Genomic DNA, 24,663 nt, shown 5'->3' with positions numbered 1-24,663 from the left:
AAGCGATAACAAAAAAATTCAGAGAGGATGGTGGACACCCCTGTCAAGTGCTGCGAAGAATGGGAAAATGAGGTGTTCAGATCTCATTGACAAGCAAACAAGCTTGAGGAAGATGGCAAAGAGCCCACACAGCTTGCAAAAATCATCCCATGAAGCCCATGCAAAACCAAATATAAATACCGCCAGCTAACTTTATCAAATGCCGTCTCTGCATCCAGGCTCACCACCAGAGACTGCACTTCATGATGCTGACAATAGGCCATGGCAAGTAGTAATTTATGCACATTGCAAAATGCACACTGCTTGTCACTATCAAACAAATCCCACGTAGTCCTCTCTGACTACACGTGGGAACACCCCAGCCAACCTCTCAGCTAGCACCCTAGAAAGGAGCTTAATGTCAACATCGATCAAAGAAATCGGGCACTAAGAGTCCACCACCTCTTTGATATGTGAAGGCTTTGGAATCAGAGTAATTAATACAGTATTAGCATGTAAAGAATTGTCAATTGAACATCTAAAAGCTTGGGCAGTCCAGAGGAGGCTAAATAAGTGGTTAACGTAAACACGTCAGGAGGGCACACCTCTGCATACAGCTGTTGAAAATAGTCCACAAAGTTCTGAGATATCATCTCACTTTTATTAGAAATTCTCCCTTGTGCATCCCTTAGAGCAGTAATTGCTCTTGTGCCTCCCCAGACTTCGATCACTTGAGCCAATAGTTTCCTAAGCTTGTCACCAAACCTGTTAAAACATTATTTACAAAGTAACGCTTTAGTGGTCCATTTATGGATGAGCATATTTAACACCACCTGGATTGTATGTAATCTGTCTCTTGTGGCCAGACCAAGAGGTGTGTATATGAGTCTGCTTATTTTTCTGAAGTTGGTGCTCCAACTGCAAAATGCTAGCCGCCAAGTGTTTGTTCTGAGCACTCATAAGCACATAAGCACTGCCACGCTGGGAAAAGATCAAAGGTCCATCAAGCCCAGCACTCTGTCTCCGACAGCGGCCAATCCAGGCCCCAAGAACCTGGCAAAAAACCCAAAATTTAATAACGATCAATGGACTTTTCCTTCAGAAATCTGTCCAGACCTCCTTTAAACTCAGCAAGGCCAGCTGCCGTCACTACCTTCTCCGGCAATGAGTTCCAGAGTCTAACTACGCGCTGAATAAAGAAAAGCTTTCTCTGATTTGTTTTAAACCTACCACATTCTAATTTCATCTTGTGTCCCCTGGTTCTATTATTGTGAGAAAGCGTAAACAAACGCTTCACATCTGTCCGCACTATCCCGCTCATTATTTTGTAAACCTCTATCATATCACCTCTCAGCCACCTTCTCTCCAGGCTAAATAGTCCTAGCCGTCTTAACCTCTCCTCATAGGGTAGTCGTCCCATCCCTTTTATCATTTTTGTCGCCCTTCTCTGCACCTTCTCCAATTCCTTTATATCTTTTTTGAGATGAGGCGACCAGAACTGAACACAGTACTCCAGGTGCGATTGCACCATGGAGCGATATAACGGCATTATAACATCCTCATGCTTGGTTTCCATCCCTTTTCTAATAATACTCAACATTCTGTTCGCCTTCTTAGCCGCCGCAGCACATTGAGCTGAAGATTTCAACGTCCTATCCACAATGACTCCCAGATCCCTTTCTCGGTCCGTAACTCCTAACGCGGAACCTTGCATAACATTGCTGTAATTCGGGTTCCTCCTTCCCACATGCATCACTTTGCACTTGTCAACGTTGAACTTCATCTGCCATTTGAACACCCAATTCCCCAGTCTCACGAGGTCTTCTTGTAATTTTTCACACTCCTCCCGCGACGAGACGACCCTGGATAATTTTGTGTCATCTGCGAATTTAATTGCCTCACTAGTTACTCCCATCTCAAGGTCATTTATAAATATGTTAAAAAGCAGCGGTCCCAGCATAGACCCCTGAGGAACCCCACTAACCACCCTTCTCCATCGAGAATAATGGCCATTTAACCCTACTCTCTGCTTCCTATCTTTTAACTAGCTCTTAATCCATAATAATACACTGCCTCCGACTCCATGACTCTCCAGTTTCCTTTGGAGTCTTTCATGCGGCACTTTGTCAAACACCTTCTGAAAATCTAGATATACAATATCCACCGGCTCCCCTTTGTCCACATGTTTGTTCACCCCTTCGAAAAAATGCAGTAGATTTGTGAGACAAGACTTCCCTTCACTAAAACCTTGCTGACTTTGTCTCAGTAGCCCATGCTTTTGTATGTGCTCTGTAATTTTATTCTTAATAATAGCCACCACCATTTTTCCCGGCACCGACGTCAGACTCACCGGTCTATAATTTCCCGGATCGCCTCTGGAACCCTTTTTAAAAATCGGTGTTACATTGGCCACCCTCCATTCTTCCGGTACCACACCTGTTTTTAGGGATAAATTGCATATTACTAACAGTAGCTCCACAAGTTCATTTTTCAGCTCTATTAATACTCTGGGATGAATACCATCCGGTCCCAGTGATTTACTACTTTTCAGTTTGCAGAACTGCCCCATTACATCCTCCAAGTTTACAGTGAAATCATTTAGTCTTTCTGACTTGTCTGCTTCAAATACCTTTTCTGGCACCGGTATCCCTCCCAAATCCTCCTCAGTGAAGACCGAAGCAAAGAATTCATTCAATTTCTCCGCTACGGCTTTGTCTTCCCTGATCGCCCCTTTAACACCACAGTCGTCCATATAAACTATAATGGCTCCGCAGAGGACTGCCTTGGCAGTTAACCAAAATAATGTCAGTTTCAGCATGGCTACAAAAAAGTCCTATTTCTCTCTAAGCTATTGCTGGAAATCAGGGGTATTATATAAATAGGCCAGCTATCTCCAGCCACCTCTTGAGCAATAATAATCTGGTTTCTCTATATCCACCCACACCATAGCATGATTAGACACCTCCCCAAGGCCATTGGTTGTGAACGAAACTGCCAGAAACAAACCATGACTGAGTAAAATATACTCTAGCCTTGAAAACTTTCCATGGGTGCTAGAAAGATGTACAAAGTCATGCTCAGAGGGATTCAGAGTGCGCCATGCATCTACCAAATCCAAAGTTCTGGCCAACTTTGACAGGTCTCCAGCAGCCTTACCGTCCCCTCTCCCCCCACAGGAGAGAAAACAGTCCAGCTGAGCATCTATCGGCTAAGTCAATGGATGGCATTAAGGGCTCAGACTGTAAATAGATGCATTCTGGTATTCATTTTGCCGCACATCCATTTCCCGGCCCCCCAAAAAAACATTTTTCCACATGCGCTGGAGAAATGGTCCAGCGTGCATCCAATACATTCGTCCACACTACCGCAGTCCACTTTTTGGCATGCCTTTGTAAAAGGGCCCCTTGGGTAAGTCTTATATATTTTATGTCCCAGAGCAGTTGAGATCTTTCCTTGAAGTAAAGACATCTTTGATTCTAATAACCTTCATGGAGATATCTAGTTCAGGTGATAATTGGCTGAAAGAATATATTTAGGTTTGCTGTTTGGGTGTTAATGGCATTTCTTTTCCTAAATAAGTTCCCCTGTTTATTTCTGTTTATTTCTGTCTAATGAAGATTTTACTTTATTTCTTTTATATTTTAGAGAGGATAATATATCCTCTCTAAATGATTAGATACAATTTCCCTTATGGTTTGTTTCTTTAGCTTTTTATTATATTCCTTGGGGAAAAAATGTTTATTGGTAAGGTACTCATATTACTAGTTTCTTAAAAGATTGTATTGCTTGTTTTAATATGCTTAACTTTAGTAAATAATATTAAAAAATTGCAGATGACACAAAACTATTCCAAGTTTTTAAATTACTTATGTACTGTGAGAAATTGCAGGAGGACCATTTAAGACTGGAAGACTGGGCATCTGAATGACCGCATTGGATTGACGTGTGCTGATCCCACGCTAAAAAATATAAAGTATTTTTTTTAGCGAAAGGGGTGTGTTTGGGGGGGGGGGAGTAGATGGTGCCCTGTGCTAATTGTCAAATCGTTGCACACTTCCAATTAGTGCGGGAGCCCTTACCACTGAGTAAATAGGTGGCAGTAAGGACTCACATGCTAATAGCCACATACTAATTGGGAAATTAGCACGTGGCCTTTAAGGGGAAAATTGAAATTGCGACCATTTTACTGCCTTGCTAAAAATGGCCTCAGCGTGCAGGGCACTTTTTAGCGCAACTTAGTAAACGGGCCCCTTAATGTGGACAAGAACAAAGTGATGCACATTGAGAAGAATAACCCACATTTTATAGCTACTTGATGCTAGTTCCACATTATGAGTCACCACCCAAGAAAAAGATCTAGGTGTCATCATGGCCAATGTGTTGACATCTTCTGTTCAGTATGTGGCTACAGCCAAAAAACAGACAGAATGTTAGGAATTATTAGGAAAGTAATAGAAAATCAAGCAAAGAATGTTATATTGCCTCTGTATCACTCCATATGCAATCTCACCATGACTATTGTGTGCAGTTCTGGTCACCACATCTCAATAAAGATATAGCAGAATTAGAAAAGGTAGAAAGAAGGGCAACCAAAATGATTAAGGGAGTAGAACTTCTCTCATATGAGAAAAGGCTTAAGAGGTTAGGGCTCTTCAGGTTTGAAGAAAAGACAGCAGAGGGGATATGATGGCGTTCTTCGAAATCCTGAATGGAGTGGAACTGGTAAACACAAATCAGTTGTTTACTAATTCAAAAAGTACAAAGGCTAAGGGAAACATCATGAAGTTGCATAACAATTGTTTTAAAACAAATAGGAGTAAAAGCCTCCAAAATCGGGACAAATCCTTTAATTCCACAGCAAGGATCAAAATGGTACTTCATGATGCTTGTGGATGGGGAGGCTCTTAGTGCTTTTGTTTTTGTTTTTTGAACAGTTGAGCTCTGGAACTTGTTAGTTGAGGATTAAGTAAATGCAGTTAGTGTAGCTGGGTTTTAAAACGATTTGGATAAGTTCCTGGAAGTAAAGTCCATAAACTCTTATTATGTTAAACCTGGGGAAAAGCCACTGCTTATCCCTGAAAGTCAGTAGCATGAAATCTTGCTACCTTTTGGGACTCTGCCTGGTACTTATGACCATGCATTGGTCACTGTTGGAAGCAGGATACTGGACTAGATGACCTTTCATTTGACCCAGTATGGGGGGGGGGGGGGGGGGAAGAGGAGCCTGAGGGATAAGGACAGGAGCTTTAAGAGACAAAATTTAAATGGTCTGCACAATAGGTGGGGGAAGGGTGGAACGTAAAGAACTAAGGAAAGAACCTGAAGCAAGTTGGGGGCGAGATATCTAGGAACTCTCTAGGTTTCACCTGGCAACTCTGGGAATTTATATCAATTAGTATCCACTAAATATTAACCAATAGGATGTAGAAAAATCACTTCAAAAATCAATACCTCAATACTGCCTTTTCCACCGAACAATAAAGAAAATGGTGCAAAAATCAGTGATTATGATTTACTCAATTAAGTTTTTATTTTTAAGAAGGAAAAAAAGAGCCTCACAGAGCTCCTAGACTTTATAACTGTCTACTGGAGCTAAAACGGATGCAGATCTATCCTCTGTTCATCATTGGCTCAAAAAACCTCCTGTGTGTTGTAATGATCTATACTGCACTCTGGGAAATTGTAACGATGATCGTAGTGATAATTTTCTGTGGTAGCTTCTCTTTATGCCTAACTCATACTCTGTGCAAAGCGTTTGACAAATTACACTCTTCAAATCAGCAAAATATTGTTGAAAGAACACTTATCTTTCACACTAGAAGACTTTGGATTTGTTTCTTTATACTGGTGCAAAACATCTATTAAATTAATCCAGTGAAAATGTATCACCTTATTTTCTATTTTACTTTTATTTTTATATTTTAATTTAGTGAGTGGATGTTACATTCAGGCTTATTTTTGAAAGAGAAGGGCGTCCATCTTTCGACACAAATCGCAAGATGGGCGTCCTTCTCACAGGGTTACCCAAATTGGCATGTTGTAAGCCAATTTTGGGCGTCCTCAACTGCTTTCCGTCGCGGGTATGACCAAAGTTCATGGGGGCATGTCAGAAGCATAGCGAAGGCGGGACTGGGATGTGCTTAACACATGAGCGTCCTTGGCCGATAATGGAAAAAAGAAGGGCATCCCTGATGAACACTTGGACGACTTTACTTGGTCCTTTTTTTTTTTTACGACCAAGCCCCAAAATGTGCCCTAAATGACCAGATGACCACCGGAGGGAACTGGAGATGACCTCCCCTTACTCCCCCAGTGGTCACTAACCCCCTCCCACCCTAAAAAAAACTTTTTAAAAATATTTTTTCCAGCCTCAAATATCATACCCAGCTCCATGATAGCAGTATGCAGGTCCCAGGAGCAGTTTTAGTGGGTACTGCAATGCACTTCAGGCAGGCGGACCCAGGCCCATCCCCCCTACCTGTTACACTTGTGGTGGTAAATGTAAGCCCTCCAAAACCCACCACAAACCCACTATACCCACATCTAAGTGCCCCCCTTCATCCCTAAGGGCTATGGTAGTGGTTTACAGTTGTAGGGAGTGGGTTTTGGGGGGCTCAGCACACATGGTAAGGGAGCTATGCACCTGGGAGCTTTTTCTGAAGTCCACTGCAGTGCCCCCTATGGTGCCCGGTTGGTGTTCTGGCATGTCAGGGGGACCAGTGCACTACGAATGCTGACTCCTCCCCCAACCAAATGGCTTGGATTTGGTCGTTTCTGAGATGGGCATCCGCGGTGTCCATTATCGCCGAAAATCGGGGACAACCATCTCTAAGGTCGACCTAAATGTTGAGGTTTGGGCGTCCCCGACCGTATTATCGAAACGAAAGATGGACGCCCATCTTGTTTTGATAATATGGGTTTCCCCGCCCCTTCGTGGAGATGTCCTGCGAGGATGTCCTCAGGAAAACTTGGGCGCCCTGTTCGATTATGCCCCTCATTATATGCAGAATCTGGCTTCATGAGGTTTCAATTTAAGTTTTGTCTACATATTTCTTTTTTTGTTTGTTTGTTTGTGGTTACTTATTCCAGGGCCGGTCTTAGCAAGTGCGGGGCCCTGTGCAGACCAATTTGGTGGGGCCCCATCCTAGCTCCGCCCCCACCTAGCTCAGTCCCATTGATAAGATTATTCTATTTTTAGAAAATGTTTTTATTTATGAAATTTCAAATAAAGACAAATGAAGCTAAACTTGTAAAAAAAACTGATTGAAATAATAAGCACAATGCTATCATGAAACCTCCCCTCCCCAGAAATTATTCGGTTCAAGACAACATTTTCTCCCTCCAGTCCAGTCCCCAGTCCAAATCCTGTTCAGCCCACTGCCAATCTCTGAATCTCACTCACTCTTCTCTCCTCTGGTCTCCCTTTCTCCCTCCAATCGCTGTTCTGCCATCCCCAGCTAAGGCCACTTTTTCTCCCTTCCATTCTCCTCCTCAGGCCTCTAGTTGTCCATCCCTGAGTCCCTGTTGATCCGCTCACCCTCAGGTTTCTCCTCTCCCTGTCAATTCCTAGTGCCCATTTCCCCTCACCCTCACCCTCAAACCTTGGTTCCTTTTTTCTCTCCTGCCATCACATCTTTCTCCCCCACCCCTTCACAATTCCCTTTACCTGTTTACCAATCACCTGCCAACCCAAAGGTCCATCAGGTCTTTTTCTCCTCAAGCCCCAGCCATCTCCACTCTCCCTTTACTGCCTGCCTCTTCTTTCTAATATCCCATCACAATCTCAAGTCGCCTACCAGCACTCCAGCAGCAGCAGCAGCCTTCTTCACTCAATCAGTAGACGGCGTCAGCGACGATGGCTCACCTCACCACCTCCAGCTTTTCCCGCTCAGTGACTACCGCCCTCGCGGTCTGGAAACAGGAAATACATCAGAACTTCAGAAGGCGGGACATTGAGCGGGAAGCTGGAGCCTGGAAGTGAGCCGTCTGTCTGTCCTAGTCGTCGCTGGCTGGGCCTGGCTGGCTCGCTAGCATCACTGATTTGCTGCAGTTAGTCGCTGGGGTCCGGGGAGGCAGGGACTCTCGGGAGCTGACGGCGGGCCCAAGCCGGGGGTGGGCGCTGCGCCGGTGATGATTATGCGGTCGTCGAGGCAAGCAGTGGCGGTCCGGCGGAGGTCGGAGCGGAGGCACGAGCAAGGCAGAGTTGAGGCGCGCGGGGCCCCCTTAGGCGCGGGGCCCTATGCGGCTGCCTTGGTCGCCTCTGCTTAAGACCGGCCCTGACTTATTCCATTCTTGGTAAGAGTCTGCTTGTGTTCTGCATTTGTGAAAGAGGCCAGTTATTCCGATAGCATTAAATGTCTCTACGGAATCCGTTTGTTTAGTAGGTATATTAATATTCTAGTGCTCACTGATATGTTTCCTAAGTAGGCCCTTGTATGACGCCTGGAAGTAAGTGCTATTATGGTATGTTAGAATAGCTTTATAGGCCTTGTATAACTTTAAGATTTTGTATTATTTCACAATATGCCTAATACTAGATTTTGAATTTGGATTTAGCTCAAGCTGTTCTCAATTATAGTTCAGTGTAAGTTACTTTCACATACATTAGACATTTTTCTGGAAGGCTTACAATTGAAGTTTGTTCTTGAGGCAATGGAGGGCCCAAGTCCTCAAGGAGCAGCCGTTGGATTTGAATCCTGGCTTCCCTGGTTCTCAGCCCACTGCTCTAACCATTATGTACAGCTAATGCAGATAATACCTAATCCTAACGTGTTTGGTAACTCAACAATAAACTAAAGGGCAGCAGATTTGAAGCCTGATGGCCATTTGGCAACCTACCACAAACATTGATAGGCAAAGCATTTTATGGTTGCCAATAACCTTAGGATTTTTGTTACAGTGCTGCTGAACATCACATTTCACATAGCAAACAGGAAGATGTTGGACTGGGGAGCTAGAACTGATTTGGCAGTCAAGTGTTAAAGTACCTGCATTTATTTCCAGAATATTGCAAATATTGTTCTGTTTAATATGTTGTGTTATTTTAGTGCATTATTTTGATTTTTTTTGGCACATAGGGGGTCTTTTACTAAGGTGCACTAGCATTTTTAGCTCGTGCTAAAAATCAGCTTGCGCTAAACGCTGAGACGCCCATTACATACTTATGGGTGTCTTAGAGGGGCATTTTTGAAAGAAACGCTATGTTTGGATTTGGATGTCTTTGTAAAACGTCCAAATCCGAGGGCGGGGAAAACTGTATTTTCGGAAAAAAAGATGGACGTCCATCTTTCGTTTTGAAAATGCTGTCCTTAAATTTGGACATTCCTATATTTGGACGTCCTTGGATTTGGATGTCTTTGACTTTCTGCGATTTTCAAAACCAAAGATGTCCAAGTCAAAAACATCCAAATGCAAGCCATTTGGACGTGGGAGGAGCCAGCATTTCTAGTGCACTGGTCCCCCTGACATGCCAGGACACCAACCGGGCACCCTAGGGGGCACTGCAGTGGACTTCATAAAATGCGTCCAGGAACATAGCTCCCTTACCTTGTGTGCTGAGCCCCCAAAACTCACTACCTTCAACTGTACACAACTACCATAGCGCTTACGGGTGAAGGGGGGCACATATATGTGAGTACAGTGGGTTTGTGGTGGATTTTGGAGAGCTCTGCCTGTCTGAAGTGCACTGCAGTACCCACTAAAACTGCTCCTGGGACCTTCATGCGCTGTCATGGACCTGACTATGAGATCTGAGGCTGGCACAAAATATTTTTAAAGATGTTTTTTGAGGGTGGGAGTGGGTTAGTGACAGGAGGTCATCCCCGATTCTCTCCGGTGGTCATCTGGTCATTTCGAGCACCTTTTTGTGCCTTATTCGTAAAAAAAAATAAGTCCGGGTGAAAACGTCCAACATCCTTGCTTTTTTTGATTATGGGTCAATGACGTCCAAGTGTTAGGCACGCCTAGGTCCCGCCTTCACTACGCCTCCTTAATATTTGGATGTCCTTGTGACGGACTTCAGTTGGAGACATCCAAAATCGGGTTTTGATTATACTGATTTGGATGTCTCTGGGAGATGCACGTCCATGTTCCGATTTATGTCGAAATACAGTATGCGAAGGCAAAAAAGGAGGTAAAAAATCCTCACGACACCGTGAAGATGAAACAAAAAAGTGAGGAGAATGGATGAGGATACCAACTGTTTTATATTTATTCACTTAAAAAATTACATGTGCATAACAGCGACCCGACACGGCCGTGTTTCGGCACAATGGCCTGCTTCAGGGGTCTTTATAACCTTGAATGATGTAGTTTAGAATATTTGTTCCAAGGGAAATAACAGGAAACAAATCTCTCTGGTCTCCTCTCTTCAAAATAATATATATGAGATATATATATTTTTTAAAAAACGAGCATCTAAATACTCCTCTCCTAAGAGCTATCGGCAAATTGTTATATTATTTTGAAGAGAGGAGACCAGAGAGATTTGTTTCCTGTTATTTCCCTTGGAACAAATATTCTAAACTACATCATTCAAGGTTATAAAGACCCCTGAAGCAGGCCATTGTGCCGAAACACGGCCGTGTCGGGTCGCTGTTATGCACATGTAATTTTTTAAGTGAATAAATATAAAACAGTTGGTATCCTCATCCATTCACCTCACTTTTTTGTTTCATCGAAATACAGTATGGACATCCTTCTCTTTCGAAAATGAGCTTGGTAGTGTTTTAGTGCCAACTGATTTTTAGTGTGAGAGAAAAACGCTAGCGTACCTTAGTAAAAGACTCCCATAATTCCCTGGAGTATGTTCAATGTGTATAATACCATCATTAACAGAGGTACTAGGTGAGGGAGGAAGTTGTGTTCAAAAGTGCCCCCATTGTCCCTTTACTGCTGACACAGGTGTTGCACTACAAGGATTTTAACTTGGCCACCATCCCACCTTACCCTGGCCCTAGCCCCGCCCCACCCCACTTTAGCCTCCCCAAACATCTGAGTCACCGAACACCTATGAGTCTTGCTGCAGCATTCTGAATCAATTGGAGTCATGGCATGCACAACTGAGACAAGGCTTGCCTTCTCAATGAGATGAGACTTCAGTTTGTGCACCTGTATGGTTTTGTATGGTTCAAATAAGGTTGCTGAAGTTTTCCACAGATGTTGACTAACAATTCATAGTAGCTACTGGCATATTGTCAACCCATTTTCTTTCCTGGGTGGTTCCAGTATACTCTTGATATTTTGTTGAGCATTCACATACTTTGTGAAGGACGAAACCACTCTTCCTGTTATCCATCAGTGCACAGTGACAAACTTCTTTGATTATCTTAAGGTTGTCAGGGTGGTGTGTGCCACTGTGCTGTCTTGTACACCTGGGGGCAGAAAGAAGCTGCTGTCCATTTAACTGCAATAATGGCTGACCATTGCAGAACTCTGAAATGATATTAAATGAGAGGCTTTAAGAAGACCTTATTCTAATACAGGTTTATTTTTTTTTTACCTTTCTCCCATCACCACTATTCTTCTTTTCCATTCTGTTATGCTTTCCCTCCCTTCCTTGCATAAATAAAAAGGCAAATATGCCATGCGAGACCTGGTTCACCGTCTTCCAGGAGGGAACAATAGCAACAACTCAGCAAGCAAGACCATGTCCGATGACACCGTCACTGCCATTTGCTGCACGCTACATGAAGTCATAACTAAAAACATGGAGAATGCCAAGGCCTTACGGGACGCAGGAGGCATTGAAAAACTGGTTGGAATTTCAAAGAGTAAAGGAGACAAGTATGTTAACATTTCTGGTACCATATCAAATATATATGTATATATACAAATAATGTATCTTACCTTTGTGTGACATGCCTCATCTGACCACAAAATTGTGTAGATTATGGGTAATGTTATAATACACCGCTTAACTTATTTGTCAGATACCTGCTCAAGTTAAACCAGTTTTAAAGGGGAAAAGTGTGTATACCTTCTCTTTGAAAATTATCCAAGGGAAAGTATCCATATGCAATGACACTTGCTATTTAATACACACAAAGTTTTCAGCGTAATTCATGTCTATTTAAGCACATTTTCTAGAGAATGTGCAAAAGTGAAAACCTCTCCCCAGTCCCTGAGAATGCCTCAGCGAAGCTCGGGCAGCTCTGTGTGTATGCACAGTACGTGCACCGGGAAGTGATGTTCTATAAAATCCTGTTTGCATAAGTTCATGATAATGTCATTTGAAAATACCCCATTAAGAATACATGAATTAAAATTTGGTATTAGTAAAGCAATCAGAAAGCAATTAAATAATGAATAATTATTATGCCCATACACTGCAAAGCAGTTGACTACTTTTTGACAGGAAAGTAAACTTGGCATTTTCATGTGGAAAACATTTTCAGAGTTAATATAAGAAACGTTTTCTCTAAATATAAAATGTAAACAGTTACTGTGCCAGTGGCACTGTATTTTTGTATAATTGGACTACATACTGGTAAGCAATCCAGTGATAAACTAGAGTTGAACCTGAAAAAAATATATATTGCAGAGAATACTAGATGATGCCTGATGAAATTCACAGGAGGATGGATCTTCTTCCTACCACACCACCTGACCCCAGATCTTAGCCTTTTGCCAGTATGCCCTGGTCCTGCCCAACTCAATTCTGTGCCCCTTCTTGGAGCCATGTGGGCTGATCTAGCCACCACAGGCGTATCCACCAATCCACACAGCATGTTCTGTTCTGGGCAGAAAAGTTTAGGCAGTGCAATCTATGGAGTATCGCAGTGGGATGTACATATATGTTAGAGCATGCATGGATAGCTGTCAGATGCTGAAAGAGGAGACTGAGCCTAAGTGTATTTTTTATATATATTAAGACATTTTTTTTCCTATCAGTATGAACTTCTTTTATTTGCTAAAAGCCATGGGGAGTTTTATAAAATATGCACTAGCATGTATGCCTACAAATGTTTAGAATACTAGCATGTACTTACATGCTTGTGTGTGCACATACATGCATAATGCCACATTTCTGCCTACGTGCTATTCTGTAAATACGCATGTTATCTTGCATAGCTTGCATTTGCAAGGGGATGTTCACATAGGCAGAACCTTGGGGCACGGGCAGGATGTCAACTTACACACAGACCTTATTGGATGCTATCAAGTACACGCTTATCTTCAGCATTTAGGCTAGTATTACCTTAGCATTCTTTAAAGGACTGTAGGCACCTATGGTCCTTTGTGGACTAGGTTCCCAACAGGTGCCCTGTTATAGAATTGCCAGTGATATTCACCATACTCAATATTATGGGAATATATTAGTAGAGGATCAGAATTTGCAGTACTGTGAGTCAAGAATATACATTATTTAAAGGCTTTCTTTTGCAATGTCATTTTTCGTTTATTTAATTGTACAGCTCTTTTTGGGTTTCCAACTCAATGGGAACCAGGACTGATAACCTATTACCACCAGCTTTCATTTCTGCTACAGCTTTCAAAAGTTTTAGAGCAAGTCTTGCTTAGCTAGTCTGTTAAATTTCTCTTTTCGCCTAATGCCCATATTTCTTTTCAGTTCACTTATTTATTCATTTATTTCTTTGTGATCAAACTGGGTAAAAAAAGGTTACACAGTAACAGTTAAATATATTCAAATAACAATAAAATAACCCAAATAGATCACAGTATGAACTAGGACTAGAGTTAGACATACTGTTATTCAAAGTCGTTAAATTGTGGGAGGATTGTAAAAAATTACAAGCGGACCTTATGAGACTGGGAGACTGGGCGTCTAAATGGCAGATGACGTTTAATATGAGCAAGTGCAAAGTGTGATGCACATTGGGAAGAATAATCCAAATCTTAGTTACCTGATGCTAGGGTCAACCTTAGGAGTCTGCTGTCAAGAAAAAGATCTAGGCGTCATTGTAGACAATATGCTGAAATCTTCTGTCAGTGTGCGGCAGCGGCCAAAAAAGCAAACACGATGCTAGGAATTATTAGGAAAGGAATGCAAAATAAGACCAAGAATATTATAATGCCTCTGTATCGCTCCATGATGTGACCTCATCTTGAATATTGCATTCAATTCAGGCCGCCATATCTCAAAAAACATATATTAGAAGTAGAAAGGATTCACAGAATAGCAACCAAAATGATTAAGAGGATAGAACTTCTCCCACATGAGGAAAGGCTAAAGAGGTTAGGGCTCTTTAGCTTGGAAAAGAGATGGCTAAGGGGGGATATGATTGAGGTCTATAAAATCCTGAGTGGTGTAGAATGAGAAGTGAATTGACTTTTCACTCTTTCAAAAAGTACAAAGACCAGGGAACGCTCAATGAAATTACATGGAAATACTTTTAAAACAAATAGGAGGAAATATTTTTGCACTCAAAGAATAGTTAAGCTCTGGAACACATTGCTAGAGGACATGGTAACAGTGGTTAGTGTATCTGGTTTTAAAAAAGGTTTGGACAAGTTCCTGGAAGAAAAGTCCATAGTCTGTTATTGAAATGGGCATGGGGGGAGCCACTGCTTGCCCTGGGATTGGTTGCATGAAATGTTGCTACTAACTGAGTTTCTGCCAGGTACTTGTGACCTGGATTGGCCACTGTTGGAAACAGGATACTGGGCTAGATGGGACTATTTGTCTGATCCAGTATGGCTATCCTTATCTTCTTAGATGGTAGATGGCAGGTTCATGTTGGTGTGTAGGAAATTGTGAGGACAGAAGTTATGGTTGATGTAGGTACATTTAAATTAACACACAGCACAGAGAATGTTCTGTTATGGGGTGTCACAAGAAACATGAAAGCCCTTAAAATCCACAACTGTCTGCTTCAAAGAGCACAAACCATGGTTCCTTCTCTTCTACTTACTGTCATTTGGGGAAAAAAATCAAAGCAAAGCTGCATTAATACAGAGTTCTTTTGGCTGTAATGTGCAGCATCTGATGATAAGTTAGCCAGACTTTTAAATCTCTAAACAGAGCTATAGAGGAAAGAAATGTAGGTATTGCAATGAATGTAGTCTGAGTACATTTATTTATTCATTTATTTTATGCATTGTTCTATCCAACTATTATCCAAAACAAGTTTTGGTTCAAAATGACTAACAATTTACAGTGAAATTACAGTAATGTTTTACAGTTGTGACTTAAAAGAGTCCATTTCTGGCTTTCATGGTTAACTACAAATTGTTTTTAAAAGGTGTGTTTTCAGCTCTTTTTTAACTGAAGATAGTTAGAGATGCTTCTAATGGCTTTCCACCATTTGGATCCCAGGTAGCTGAATCCTGCTTTTTAGATGGTTCTGTACATTATCCACCGTATAATCGAAAGAGAAAAACGCTTATATTCCGAACTAAATCGGGAGATGGACGTCTTTCTCTCGCGGGTGCCCAAATCGGTATAATCGAAAGCCGATTTTGGCCGTCTTCAACTGCACTCCGTCGCGGGAACGAATAAAGTTGATGGGGGCGTGTCGGAGGCGCAGTGAAGGCGGGACTGGGGCATGGTTATCGACCGAGCAGAGATGGGCGTCTTTAGGTGATAATCGGGAAAAAAAGGCGTTTTTACCGTGATTTTGGGTCACTTTTTTTGGACCCTTTTTTTTCACGAACAAGTCCAAAAAAGTGCCCCAAATGACCAGATGACCACTGGAGGGAATCGGGGATCACCTGCCCTGACTCCCCCAGTGGTCACTAACCCCCTCCCACCAAAAGAAACCCACTTTACAAACTTTTTTTGCCAGCCTGTATGCCAACCTCAAATTCCGTACACACCTCCATGACAGCAGAATGTGTTCTATCCTCTGATAGCCTTTCCCTGGTTCTGATGTGGCTCTCGGGTGAGTGTGACACCTTTTCTGTTAAGGGCACTGCAGAGTCACATCAGCAATGCATTGTGGTGGGTGTAGGGTATTGGGCTCCATGATTTCACTAGCTTGTGTTACATGCTCACAATGTTGGTAGTTGGTAGGCTCTACTCCCATGGTGCTTTTCCCTCTGCTTACTGGGTCAGAGTGTGCCCTATTGTGTTTCCGGTAGTCCATGAGGTAGTGGCCATTTTTGTAAGCCAGTTTTAGATCCCGGTCATATGTTAGCCACTTTACAGCACTTAGTTCTTACCTTGAATGTTGCTGAAAGAGGGCATTGTACACCATTCTGCCAGCTCGGACCTACTGCTAATCTCAGTACCAGGGAGACTCTTTGCCAGTGGGGCACAACCTCTGATCTGCCGTTAACTGTGAGTAAACGTGGTTATTCCAATAAAGGACGTTTTCGGAGACATTAGTCTTCAGGTGTCAACTGGTGTGCCAAGGTTATACAGCAGCAACAAGTCCTAGAGGCCTGCATGTATGCAGGTCCCTGGAGCACTTTTAGTGGGTACCGCAGTGCACTAAAGGCAGTAGGACCCAGGCCCATCCCCCCTACCTGTAACACTTGTGCTGGTAAATGGGAGGCCTCCAAAATCCACTGTACCCACATGTAGGTGCCCCCTTCACCCCTAAGAGCTATGATAGTGTTGTACATTTGTGGGTAGTGGGTTTTGGGGGAGGGGGGTTGGGGGCTCAACACCCGTGGTAAGGGACCTATGCATGTGGGAGCGTTGTCTGAAGTCCACCGAACTGACCTCTAGGGTGTCCGGTTGGTGTCCTGGCATGTCAGGGGGGCGAGTGTACTACGAATCCTGGCCCCTCCCACGACCAAATGGCTTGGATTGGGACGTTTTTGAGCTGGGCGTTTTTAGTTTTCATTATGCAAAAGAAAAACAAACCGCCAAGCTCAGAAAGGACCAAATCCATTGTCATTTGGTCCGTTCAAACCGTATATTCGAAACAAAAGATGGACGCCCATTTTTTTAAAAATACAGTCTGTCCCACTTCTTCACGTACCCATTTTCAGACATAGACGCCCATGGAGATGGGCGTTCGCGTTCGATTATGCCCCTCCACGTCTCTACAGTTGGGTAGGTGAAGAAGTAGGTAGCTTCTGGTTTCTGGGTTTGCGTTTCTTGGTGATAGTTCTATCATTACTTGCATGTATACAGGTGCCATTCCAAATAGTACCTTGAAAATGAGGGTTCTAGCTTTGAAGATTAGCCTTGCTTTGATTGTCAGTCAGTGTAATGCTTCGAGAAGTGGGGTAGCACTTTCATATTTTGACTTTTTGAAGATCAATCTTGCTGCTGTGTTTTGGATGGTTTGTAATGATTTTAGTGTGCTTTCCTTACACCCTAAGTACGCCGCATTACAGTAGTCTAATTGTGATAGTATCATTGCTTGTACCATTATCTGGAATGATTGCTTGGGAAAATAGTCTCTTATCCTTCTTAGTTTCCGTTCTGAAGCATTTTGATATTACTACTGACATATGTCTTCTGGAATCTTTTAATATTTTCTGTATTTTGAATGCTGTTTAGAAAGCTACACATTTTAACTATTGCGTCTCAAGGAAGTAATACCTTGACTCATACATTTTTGTTGTTGTTACAGAAAACTGCCACTTAATACAAAACCATTTTTTCTTTCTGTCATTTATATACAAATGTAATTTACTATAACTGTTTCCCTTAATGTTTCTTTTAAATTTTGCATTCCTTTCTGCTGCCTACCTTCTTTAAACCTATCTATATTTCACTGATTTATGTTCTTCAATTTCACTGCCATTCTTCTGAAACCCAGTTCATAATTTTTACAACAGCACCCTAGTGTGCACCTTTCTGACTCACAAGGGCCCTTATCAGACAGTGAACATTTCAAAATGCACATTATCTCCATAGTCTAGCACAAAGCAACATCAGTAAGATAAGGGTAGAAGTTTGCTTCCTCAGTTAAGAAACTGCTGCTTACTCATTTCCCTATAGACATGTTTTTGATTGATGCAGCTAATAAGAAAATGAGGGCCCAATTTCAGTCTGTTTGAATCCTTTGTTATCCAGTCGTACATTGCTGTAAAACAGGCCTGGGATGTATTTCTAATATAGACAAGTGTTTTCACACAGCTTAATTTAACAGAATTCAATGCATTCACATTTGGAGGAGTTCTCATGTCTTTACAAGTCAAGCTAATAAAGGAGTAATTTTTAAAACCAGTTATCATTGTCAAACAAAGTATGGACCAATTTGTCAGTCACATAAAATCTAAAGGTGGACAAAGCCGTGGGACCGGACGGGATCCACCCCAGGATATTGAGGGAGCTCAGAGAGGTTCTGGCAGGTCCTCTTAAAGATTTGTTTAATAAATCCTTGGAGATGGGAGAGGTTCCGTGGGATTGGAGAACGGCGGACTCAGTCCCACTTCACAAAAGTGGTGATAGGGAAGAAGCTGGAAACTACAGGCCGGTAAGCCTCACTTCTGTTATTGGAAAAGTAATGGAAGTGATGCTGATGGAAAGGATAGTGAATTTCCTGGAAGCCAATAAGTTGCAAGATCCGAGACAACATGGTTTTACCAAAGGTAAATCGTGCCAAACGAATCTCATTGAATTCTTTGACTGGGTGACTGGAGAATTGAATCAGGGATGTGCTATAGACGTAATCTACTTAAATTTCAGCAAAGCTTTTGACACGGTTCCCCACAGGAGGCTCTTAAATAAACTTGACAGGCTGAAGATAGGACCCAACGTGGTGAACTAGATTAGGAACTGGTTGACGGACAGACACCAGAGGGTGGTGGTTAATGGAATTCGCTCGGTTGAGGGAAAGGTGAGTAGTGGAGTGCCTCAGGGATCGGTGCTGGGGCCGATTCTGTTCAATATATTTGTGAGTAACATTCCCGAAGAGTTAGAAGGTAAGGTTTGCCTTTTTGCGGCTGATACTAAGATTTGTAACAGAGTGGACACCCGGGAGGGAGTGGAAAACATGAAAAAGGATCTGTGGAAGCTAGAAGAATGGACTAAGGTTTGGCAAATAAATTTCAATGCGAAGAAATGCAAAGTGATGCACTTAGGGAGTAGAAATCCACGGGAGACATATGTGTTAGGCGGTGAGAATCTGATATTTACGGACGGGGAGAGGGATCTTGGAGTGATAGTATCTGAGGATCTGAAGGCGACGAAACAGTGTGACAAGGCAGTGGCCATAGCTAGAAGGTAGCTAGGCTGTATAGAGAGAGGTGTGACCAGCAGAAGAAAAGAGGTTTTAATGCCCCTGTATAAGTCATTGGTGAGGCCACACCTGGAGTATTGTGTTCAGTTTTGGAGGCCATATCTTGCTAAGGATGTAAAAAGAATTGAAGCGGTGCAAAGAAAAGCTACAAGAATGGTATGGAATTTGTGTTACAAGACGTATGAGGAGAGACTTGCAGACCTGAACATGTATACCCTGGAAGAAAGAAGAAACAGGGGTAATATGATACAGACGTTCAAATATTTGAAAATATTAATCCGCAAACGAACCTTTTCCGGAGATTGGAAGGCGGTAGAACTAGAGGACATGAAATGAGATTGAAGGGGGGCAGACTCAAGAAAAATGTCAGGAAGTATTTTTTCACAGAGAGAGTGGTGGATACTTGGAATGCCCTCCCGCGGGAGGTGGTGGAGGTGAAAACGGTAACGGAATTCAAACATACGTGGGATAAACATAAAGGAATCCTGTTCAGAAGGAATGGATCCTCAGAAGCTTAGCCGAGATTGGGTGGCAGAGCCGGTGGTGGGAGGCGAGGCTGGTGGTTGGGAGGCGGGGCTAGTGCTGGGCAGACTTCTACGGTCTGTGCCCTGAAAATGGCAGATACAAATCAAGGTAAGGTATACACAAAAAGTAGCACATATGAGTTTATCTAGTTGGGCAGACTGGATGGACTGTGCAGGTTTTTTTCTGCCGTCATCTACTATGTTACTATCCTGCTTATTTTCGAAGGAGAAGGCCGGCCATCTTCCGACACAAATCGGGAGATGGGCGCCCTTCTCCTAATGGTGGCCAAATCGGTATAATCGAAAGCCGATTTTGGCCACCCTCAACTGCAGTCCGTCGCAGGAGCAGTGAAAGTAAGGGGGCATGTCAGAGGCATAGTGAAGGCGGGACAGGGGAGTGGTTAAGAGATGGCCATCCTCGGCCGATAATGGAAAAAAGAAGAGTGGCCCTGACGAGCATTTGGCCGACTTTACTTGGTCCATTTATTTTCAGGACCAAGCCTTAAAAAGGTGGCCAAACTTACCAGATGACCACCGGAGGGAATCGGGGATGACCCACCCCCCCTACTCCCCCAGTGGTCACCAACTCCCTCCCACCCTAAAAAAAAAAATTTTTAAACATTTTTTTGCCAGCCTCTATGCCAGCCTGAAATGTCATACCCAGCTCCATGACAGCAGTATGCAGGTCCCTGGAGCAGTTTTAGTGGGTGCAGTGCACTTCAGCTAGGCGGACCCAGGCCCATCAACCTCCCTACCTGTTACACTTGTGGTGGTAAATGGGAGCCCTCCAAAACCCACCCAAAACCCACTGTACCCACATGTAGGTGCCCCCTTTCACCCATAAGGGCTATGGTAGTGGTGTACAGTTGTGGGTAGTGGGTTTTGGGGGGGATTTGGGGGGCTCAGCACCCAAGGTAAGGGAGCTGTGTACCTGGGAGAAATTAATGAAATCCACTGCAGTGCCCCCTAGGGTGCCCGGTTGGTGTCCTGGCATGTGAGGGGGACCAGTGCACTACAAATGCTGGCCCCTCCCACGACCAAATGGCTTGGATTTGGCCGGTTTTGAGATGGTCGGCCTCGGTTTCCATTATCGGCGAAAACTGAGGCCGGCCATCTCTAAGTCCATCAGTCTCAACATTTAGGTCGACCATCATAGGTGCCCCGTATAAGAGGCTTGGGGAGGCTAAGCCTCCCAGCCAAATGTGACCTTCCCGCCTACCTCCTCCCCACATGTAGCAAAATTGTATTTTCAGATGCCGCTCACCCCCCTCTGAGCCCGGACTCAGCTCCCCGACAGCCCTCCGTCCTTTCCGTACCTGCCGTGGCCACCCAGCGTTTAAACCTTTTTATTTTAAGTCGAAGCTACGGCTTACCTCCAGCCTTTCTCTTCCCGCTCAATGTCCCGCCTTTCTCTGATGAGGTACTTCCTGTTTCCGTGAGGGCGGGACACTGAGCGAGAAGGGAAAGGTTGGAGGTGAGCTGTCGCTGCGACTTAAAATAAAAAGGTTTAAATGCTGGGCGGCCACGGCAGGAATGGAGAGAGAGGAGGGCTGTCGGGGAGCTGAGGGCGGGCAGGTGGGGCTGGGGCAAGTCACTGGATGGATGGAAGGGGAGGACAATAGGAGGCAAAGGAGAATCAGACATGGATGGGAGGGGAGGGCAGGGAAGAGAGGAGAAATCACTGGACATGGAGGGGAGGAGAGGGCCAGAGGAGAAATCACTGGACATGGAGGGGAGGGTGGGGGAGAGAAGAGAAATCGCTGGACATAGAGGGGAGGGCAGGGGAGAGGAGAATTGCTGGATTTGGATGGCTTGAGGGGGCAGGGGAGAGGAGATTTGCTAGATATGGATGGAAGAGAGGGCAGGGGAGAGAGGAGAGTTCCTGGACATGGATGGATGAAGGAGAGGGCAGGGGAGAGAGGAGAGTTGCTGGAGATGGAGGGGAGGACAGGGACAGAGGAGAAATCACTGGACATGGAGGGGAGTGCAGGGGAGGGAAGACTGGAAGCAGATGCACATGGTTGGAGGGGAGGGAAGAGAGCAGAAATCTGGACATAGATGGAGTGGAGGGCAGGGAAGAGAGGAGAAATCACTGGACATGGAGGGGAAGACAGGGGCAGAGGAGAAATCACTGGACATGGACTGATCGATTCGGGCATGCCGATCAATCGTAAATTGCTGCGCCGGCCTCTATTTTCCAATTCATCTACCTTGTCTGTCAACGCTGTCACCGTATTCTGCAGCTGACGGAATTGTTGTTGCATCGGGGGTCCTGCATCTTCTAATTCAGATACTCTGCACTCCAGCTCCCCAGTCCGCTGTGATGTTTCTACCAGCCGTGCGTCGAGATTCTGGATCTGTGTCAAGATGCGTTCCAGCCGTGGTTCCAGAGCTTGTACCACTGCCGCGGTCAGTTGGGAGAGCTGCGCCTCCGAAAAGGCCAGCCCGCCTGTCTGCGATTGCTGGCCCGCGCCAGGATCCGCCACTCGCGGTGTGTCTTTTTCTTTCTTCACGCTGCGTGCCGACATTACTTTTGAAGGCTTTTCGATAAATTTGTCCATCGATGATATAGCTGCCAGGAAACGCTCTCTGACTGGTCTGAGGTGAGGTTTAAGGTTCGTCTTTTGTCGATTTCGGGCGGTGAGCCTTGGAGAGCAGGAACACACGTCCTACTCTCTCAACGCATCACATGACTCCTCGCTGCTTGTCTTCATAATTATGTCCTGTAACACAGCAATGATTCCTTTAAACCGTGTTTTATTACCTCAAGATTGTTACGGATTTCTCCTTGTAGCTACTCCGTTAGCTACTGTTCCTTTCGATAATGTTTGTATATATATATATACTTCCTTATTTTTTTTTATTATCTCAATGCACTCCATCGAGATTTCAGCTGCAGTTTAATCCCGATAGAGCATTGAACTGTAATATTGTATAAGTCGTTGGTGAGGCCCCCACCTGGAGTATTGTGTTCAGTTTTGGAGGCCGTACCTGATAAGGATGTAAAAAGAATTGAAGCGGTGCAAAGAAAAGCTATGAGAATGGTATGGGATTTGTGTTACAAGACGTATGAGGAGAGACTTGCTGAACTAAACATGTATACTCTGGAGGAAAGGAGAAACGGGTGATATGATACAGACGTTCAAATATTTGAAAGGTATTAATCCGCAAACGAACCTTTTCCGGAGATGCGAAGGCGGTAGAACGAGAGGACATGAAATGAAATGAAATGAGATTGAAGGGGGGCAGACTGAAGAAAAATGTCAGGAAGTATTTTTTCACGGAGAGAGTAGTGGATGCTTGGAATGCCCTCCCGCAGGAGGTGGTGGAAATGAAAATGGTAACGGAATTCAAACATGCGTGGGATAAGCATAAAGGAATCCTGTGCAGAAGGAATGGATCCTCAGGAGCTTAGTCGAGATCGGGTGGCAGAGCTGGTGGTGGGAGGCGGGGCTGGTGGTTGGGAGGCAGGGATAGTGCTGGGCAGACTTATACGGTCTGTGCCAGAACCGGTGGTGGGAGACGGGACTGGTGGTTGGGAGGCGGGGATAGTGCTGGGCAGACTTATACGGCCTGTGCCAGAGCCAGTGGTGGGAGACAGGGATAGTGCTGGGCAGACTTATACAGTCTGTGCCAGAGCCGGTGGCGGGAGCTGGGGCTGGTGGTTGGGAGGCGAGGATAGTGCTGGGCAGACTTATACGGTCTGTGCCCTGAAGAGCACTGGTACAAATCAAAGTAGGGTATACACAAAAAGTAGCACATATGAGTTATCTTGTTGGGCAGACTGGATGGACCGTGCAGGTCTTTTTCTGCCGTCATCTACTATGTATGTTACTATGTATTTAAGCATGTATATGCTGGTCAGGGCTGGCTCAAGGAATAGTGACACTCTGAACCAACTTTTTTTGGCAGTGCCCCCCATTACATCGCCTCCTGTGCCCCCTCCCTGCTCGCCCGAGTTTGGCATTTCTCCCTCCTTAGAGCTGACATCTTGGTCCAGTCTCTCTTTCCCCCTTCCCTCTGTTACTCCTCCGCAGTCCTGTAAAGTTTATATCAGCTTTACAGGACCACGGGGGAGTGAGAGAGGTGAAGGAGCAGTGCCGGACCCAAAGGTAGGGGAAGAGAGAAGGTGAGCGACAGGACTGAGGTGGGAGAGGGAAAGAAAAGGCTTAACTTGTAGATCAGGTGACATTAGAGGCTGGGTATTTTGGCACCCTGGGCCAGAGCCTCACCTCGTTCAAATGTTAAGCCAGCCCTGATGCTGGTATTCTGATGACCTATCTGGCTGATATTCAGCGCTATTTAACCGGCCAGGATCAGCTCCTGGCCAGTTAAGTATCACTTAATTGGCTATCTGTGAATATTCAGCCAAATTAAGCAGCCAAATTGGGCCACTGAAATAGCAGGCCTATCTTTGGCCACTATAAACTTAACCAGCCAACACTGAATACTAACTTAACCGGTTAAGTTTATAGCGACAAAAGCCCTGGATATTCAATGCCGATCACCAGAAACGGCCTGGTGTTGAATATTGGGGCTAAGCGCCGGCCTGTCTTCCACGGGCTGAATATCAGCCTCTGTGTGCTTATATGGCACCTAAATGTAGGCAACCAGATTACAGAATTACCCTGAAAATAGATTTTTTTTTTCATTAGCACTAGGATCCATTTCCCAGTTAACTGGCACTTTCAGCTAAATAGACAGCAGGCTTTTTCTTTATTTTAATTTGATAGCCGTTCTTTAGAGAACATCAAGGTCTTTTTTCAATTTGTTTTTCAAGTAGAATCCTGAAAATAAAGGACATCTAAAGTTTCATATTTTCTGTAATGGCATTTTTTTTCTCTTAAATCAGGCACTCCCCTAAAGTGGTGAAGGCAGCATCTCAGGTCCTAAACAGCATGTGGCAGTATAGAGACCTGAGAAGTCTGTACAAGAAGGTAAGCTTTTTTTCATAGTATATTTTCTGTTTTGTAATTTCATGGTGCATGCAATATGTGAGTTAGGGATAAATCTGATGAGGAAGATTTCTAGTATTTATAGAATTTGTCATGTCAAAA

General features: G+C 44.1%; 1 protein-coding gene across 1 annotated transcript in view; it reads left to right on the top strand.

Annotated features, from left to right (window-relative positions):
• CTNND2 (catenin delta 2) overlaps nt 1-24,663 on the top strand; it is a 1,428,722-nt gene that overhangs the window by 1,265,609 nt on the left and 138,450 nt on the right. The window contains exons 16-17 of the mRNA XM_030219657.1: nt 11,553-11,763; nt 24,459-24,543. Of these exons, the coding sequence (XP_030075517.1) occupies nt 11,553-11,763; nt 24,459-24,543 (296 nt within the window). The remainder of the gene's footprint in view (nt 1-11,552; nt 11,764-24,458; nt 24,544-24,663) is intronic.

The sequence above is a fragment of the Microcaecilia unicolor genome, chromosome 1 (genome assembly GCF_901765095.1).
Source record: "Microcaecilia unicolor chromosome 1, aMicUni1.1, whole genome shotgun sequence".
NCBI classification, from domain to species: domain Eukaryota; kingdom Metazoa; phylum Chordata; class Amphibia; order Gymnophiona; family Siphonopidae; genus Microcaecilia; species Microcaecilia unicolor.
Note: the sequence above shows the minus strand (reverse complement) of the source record. Positions and strands in the feature narration are given on the sequence as shown.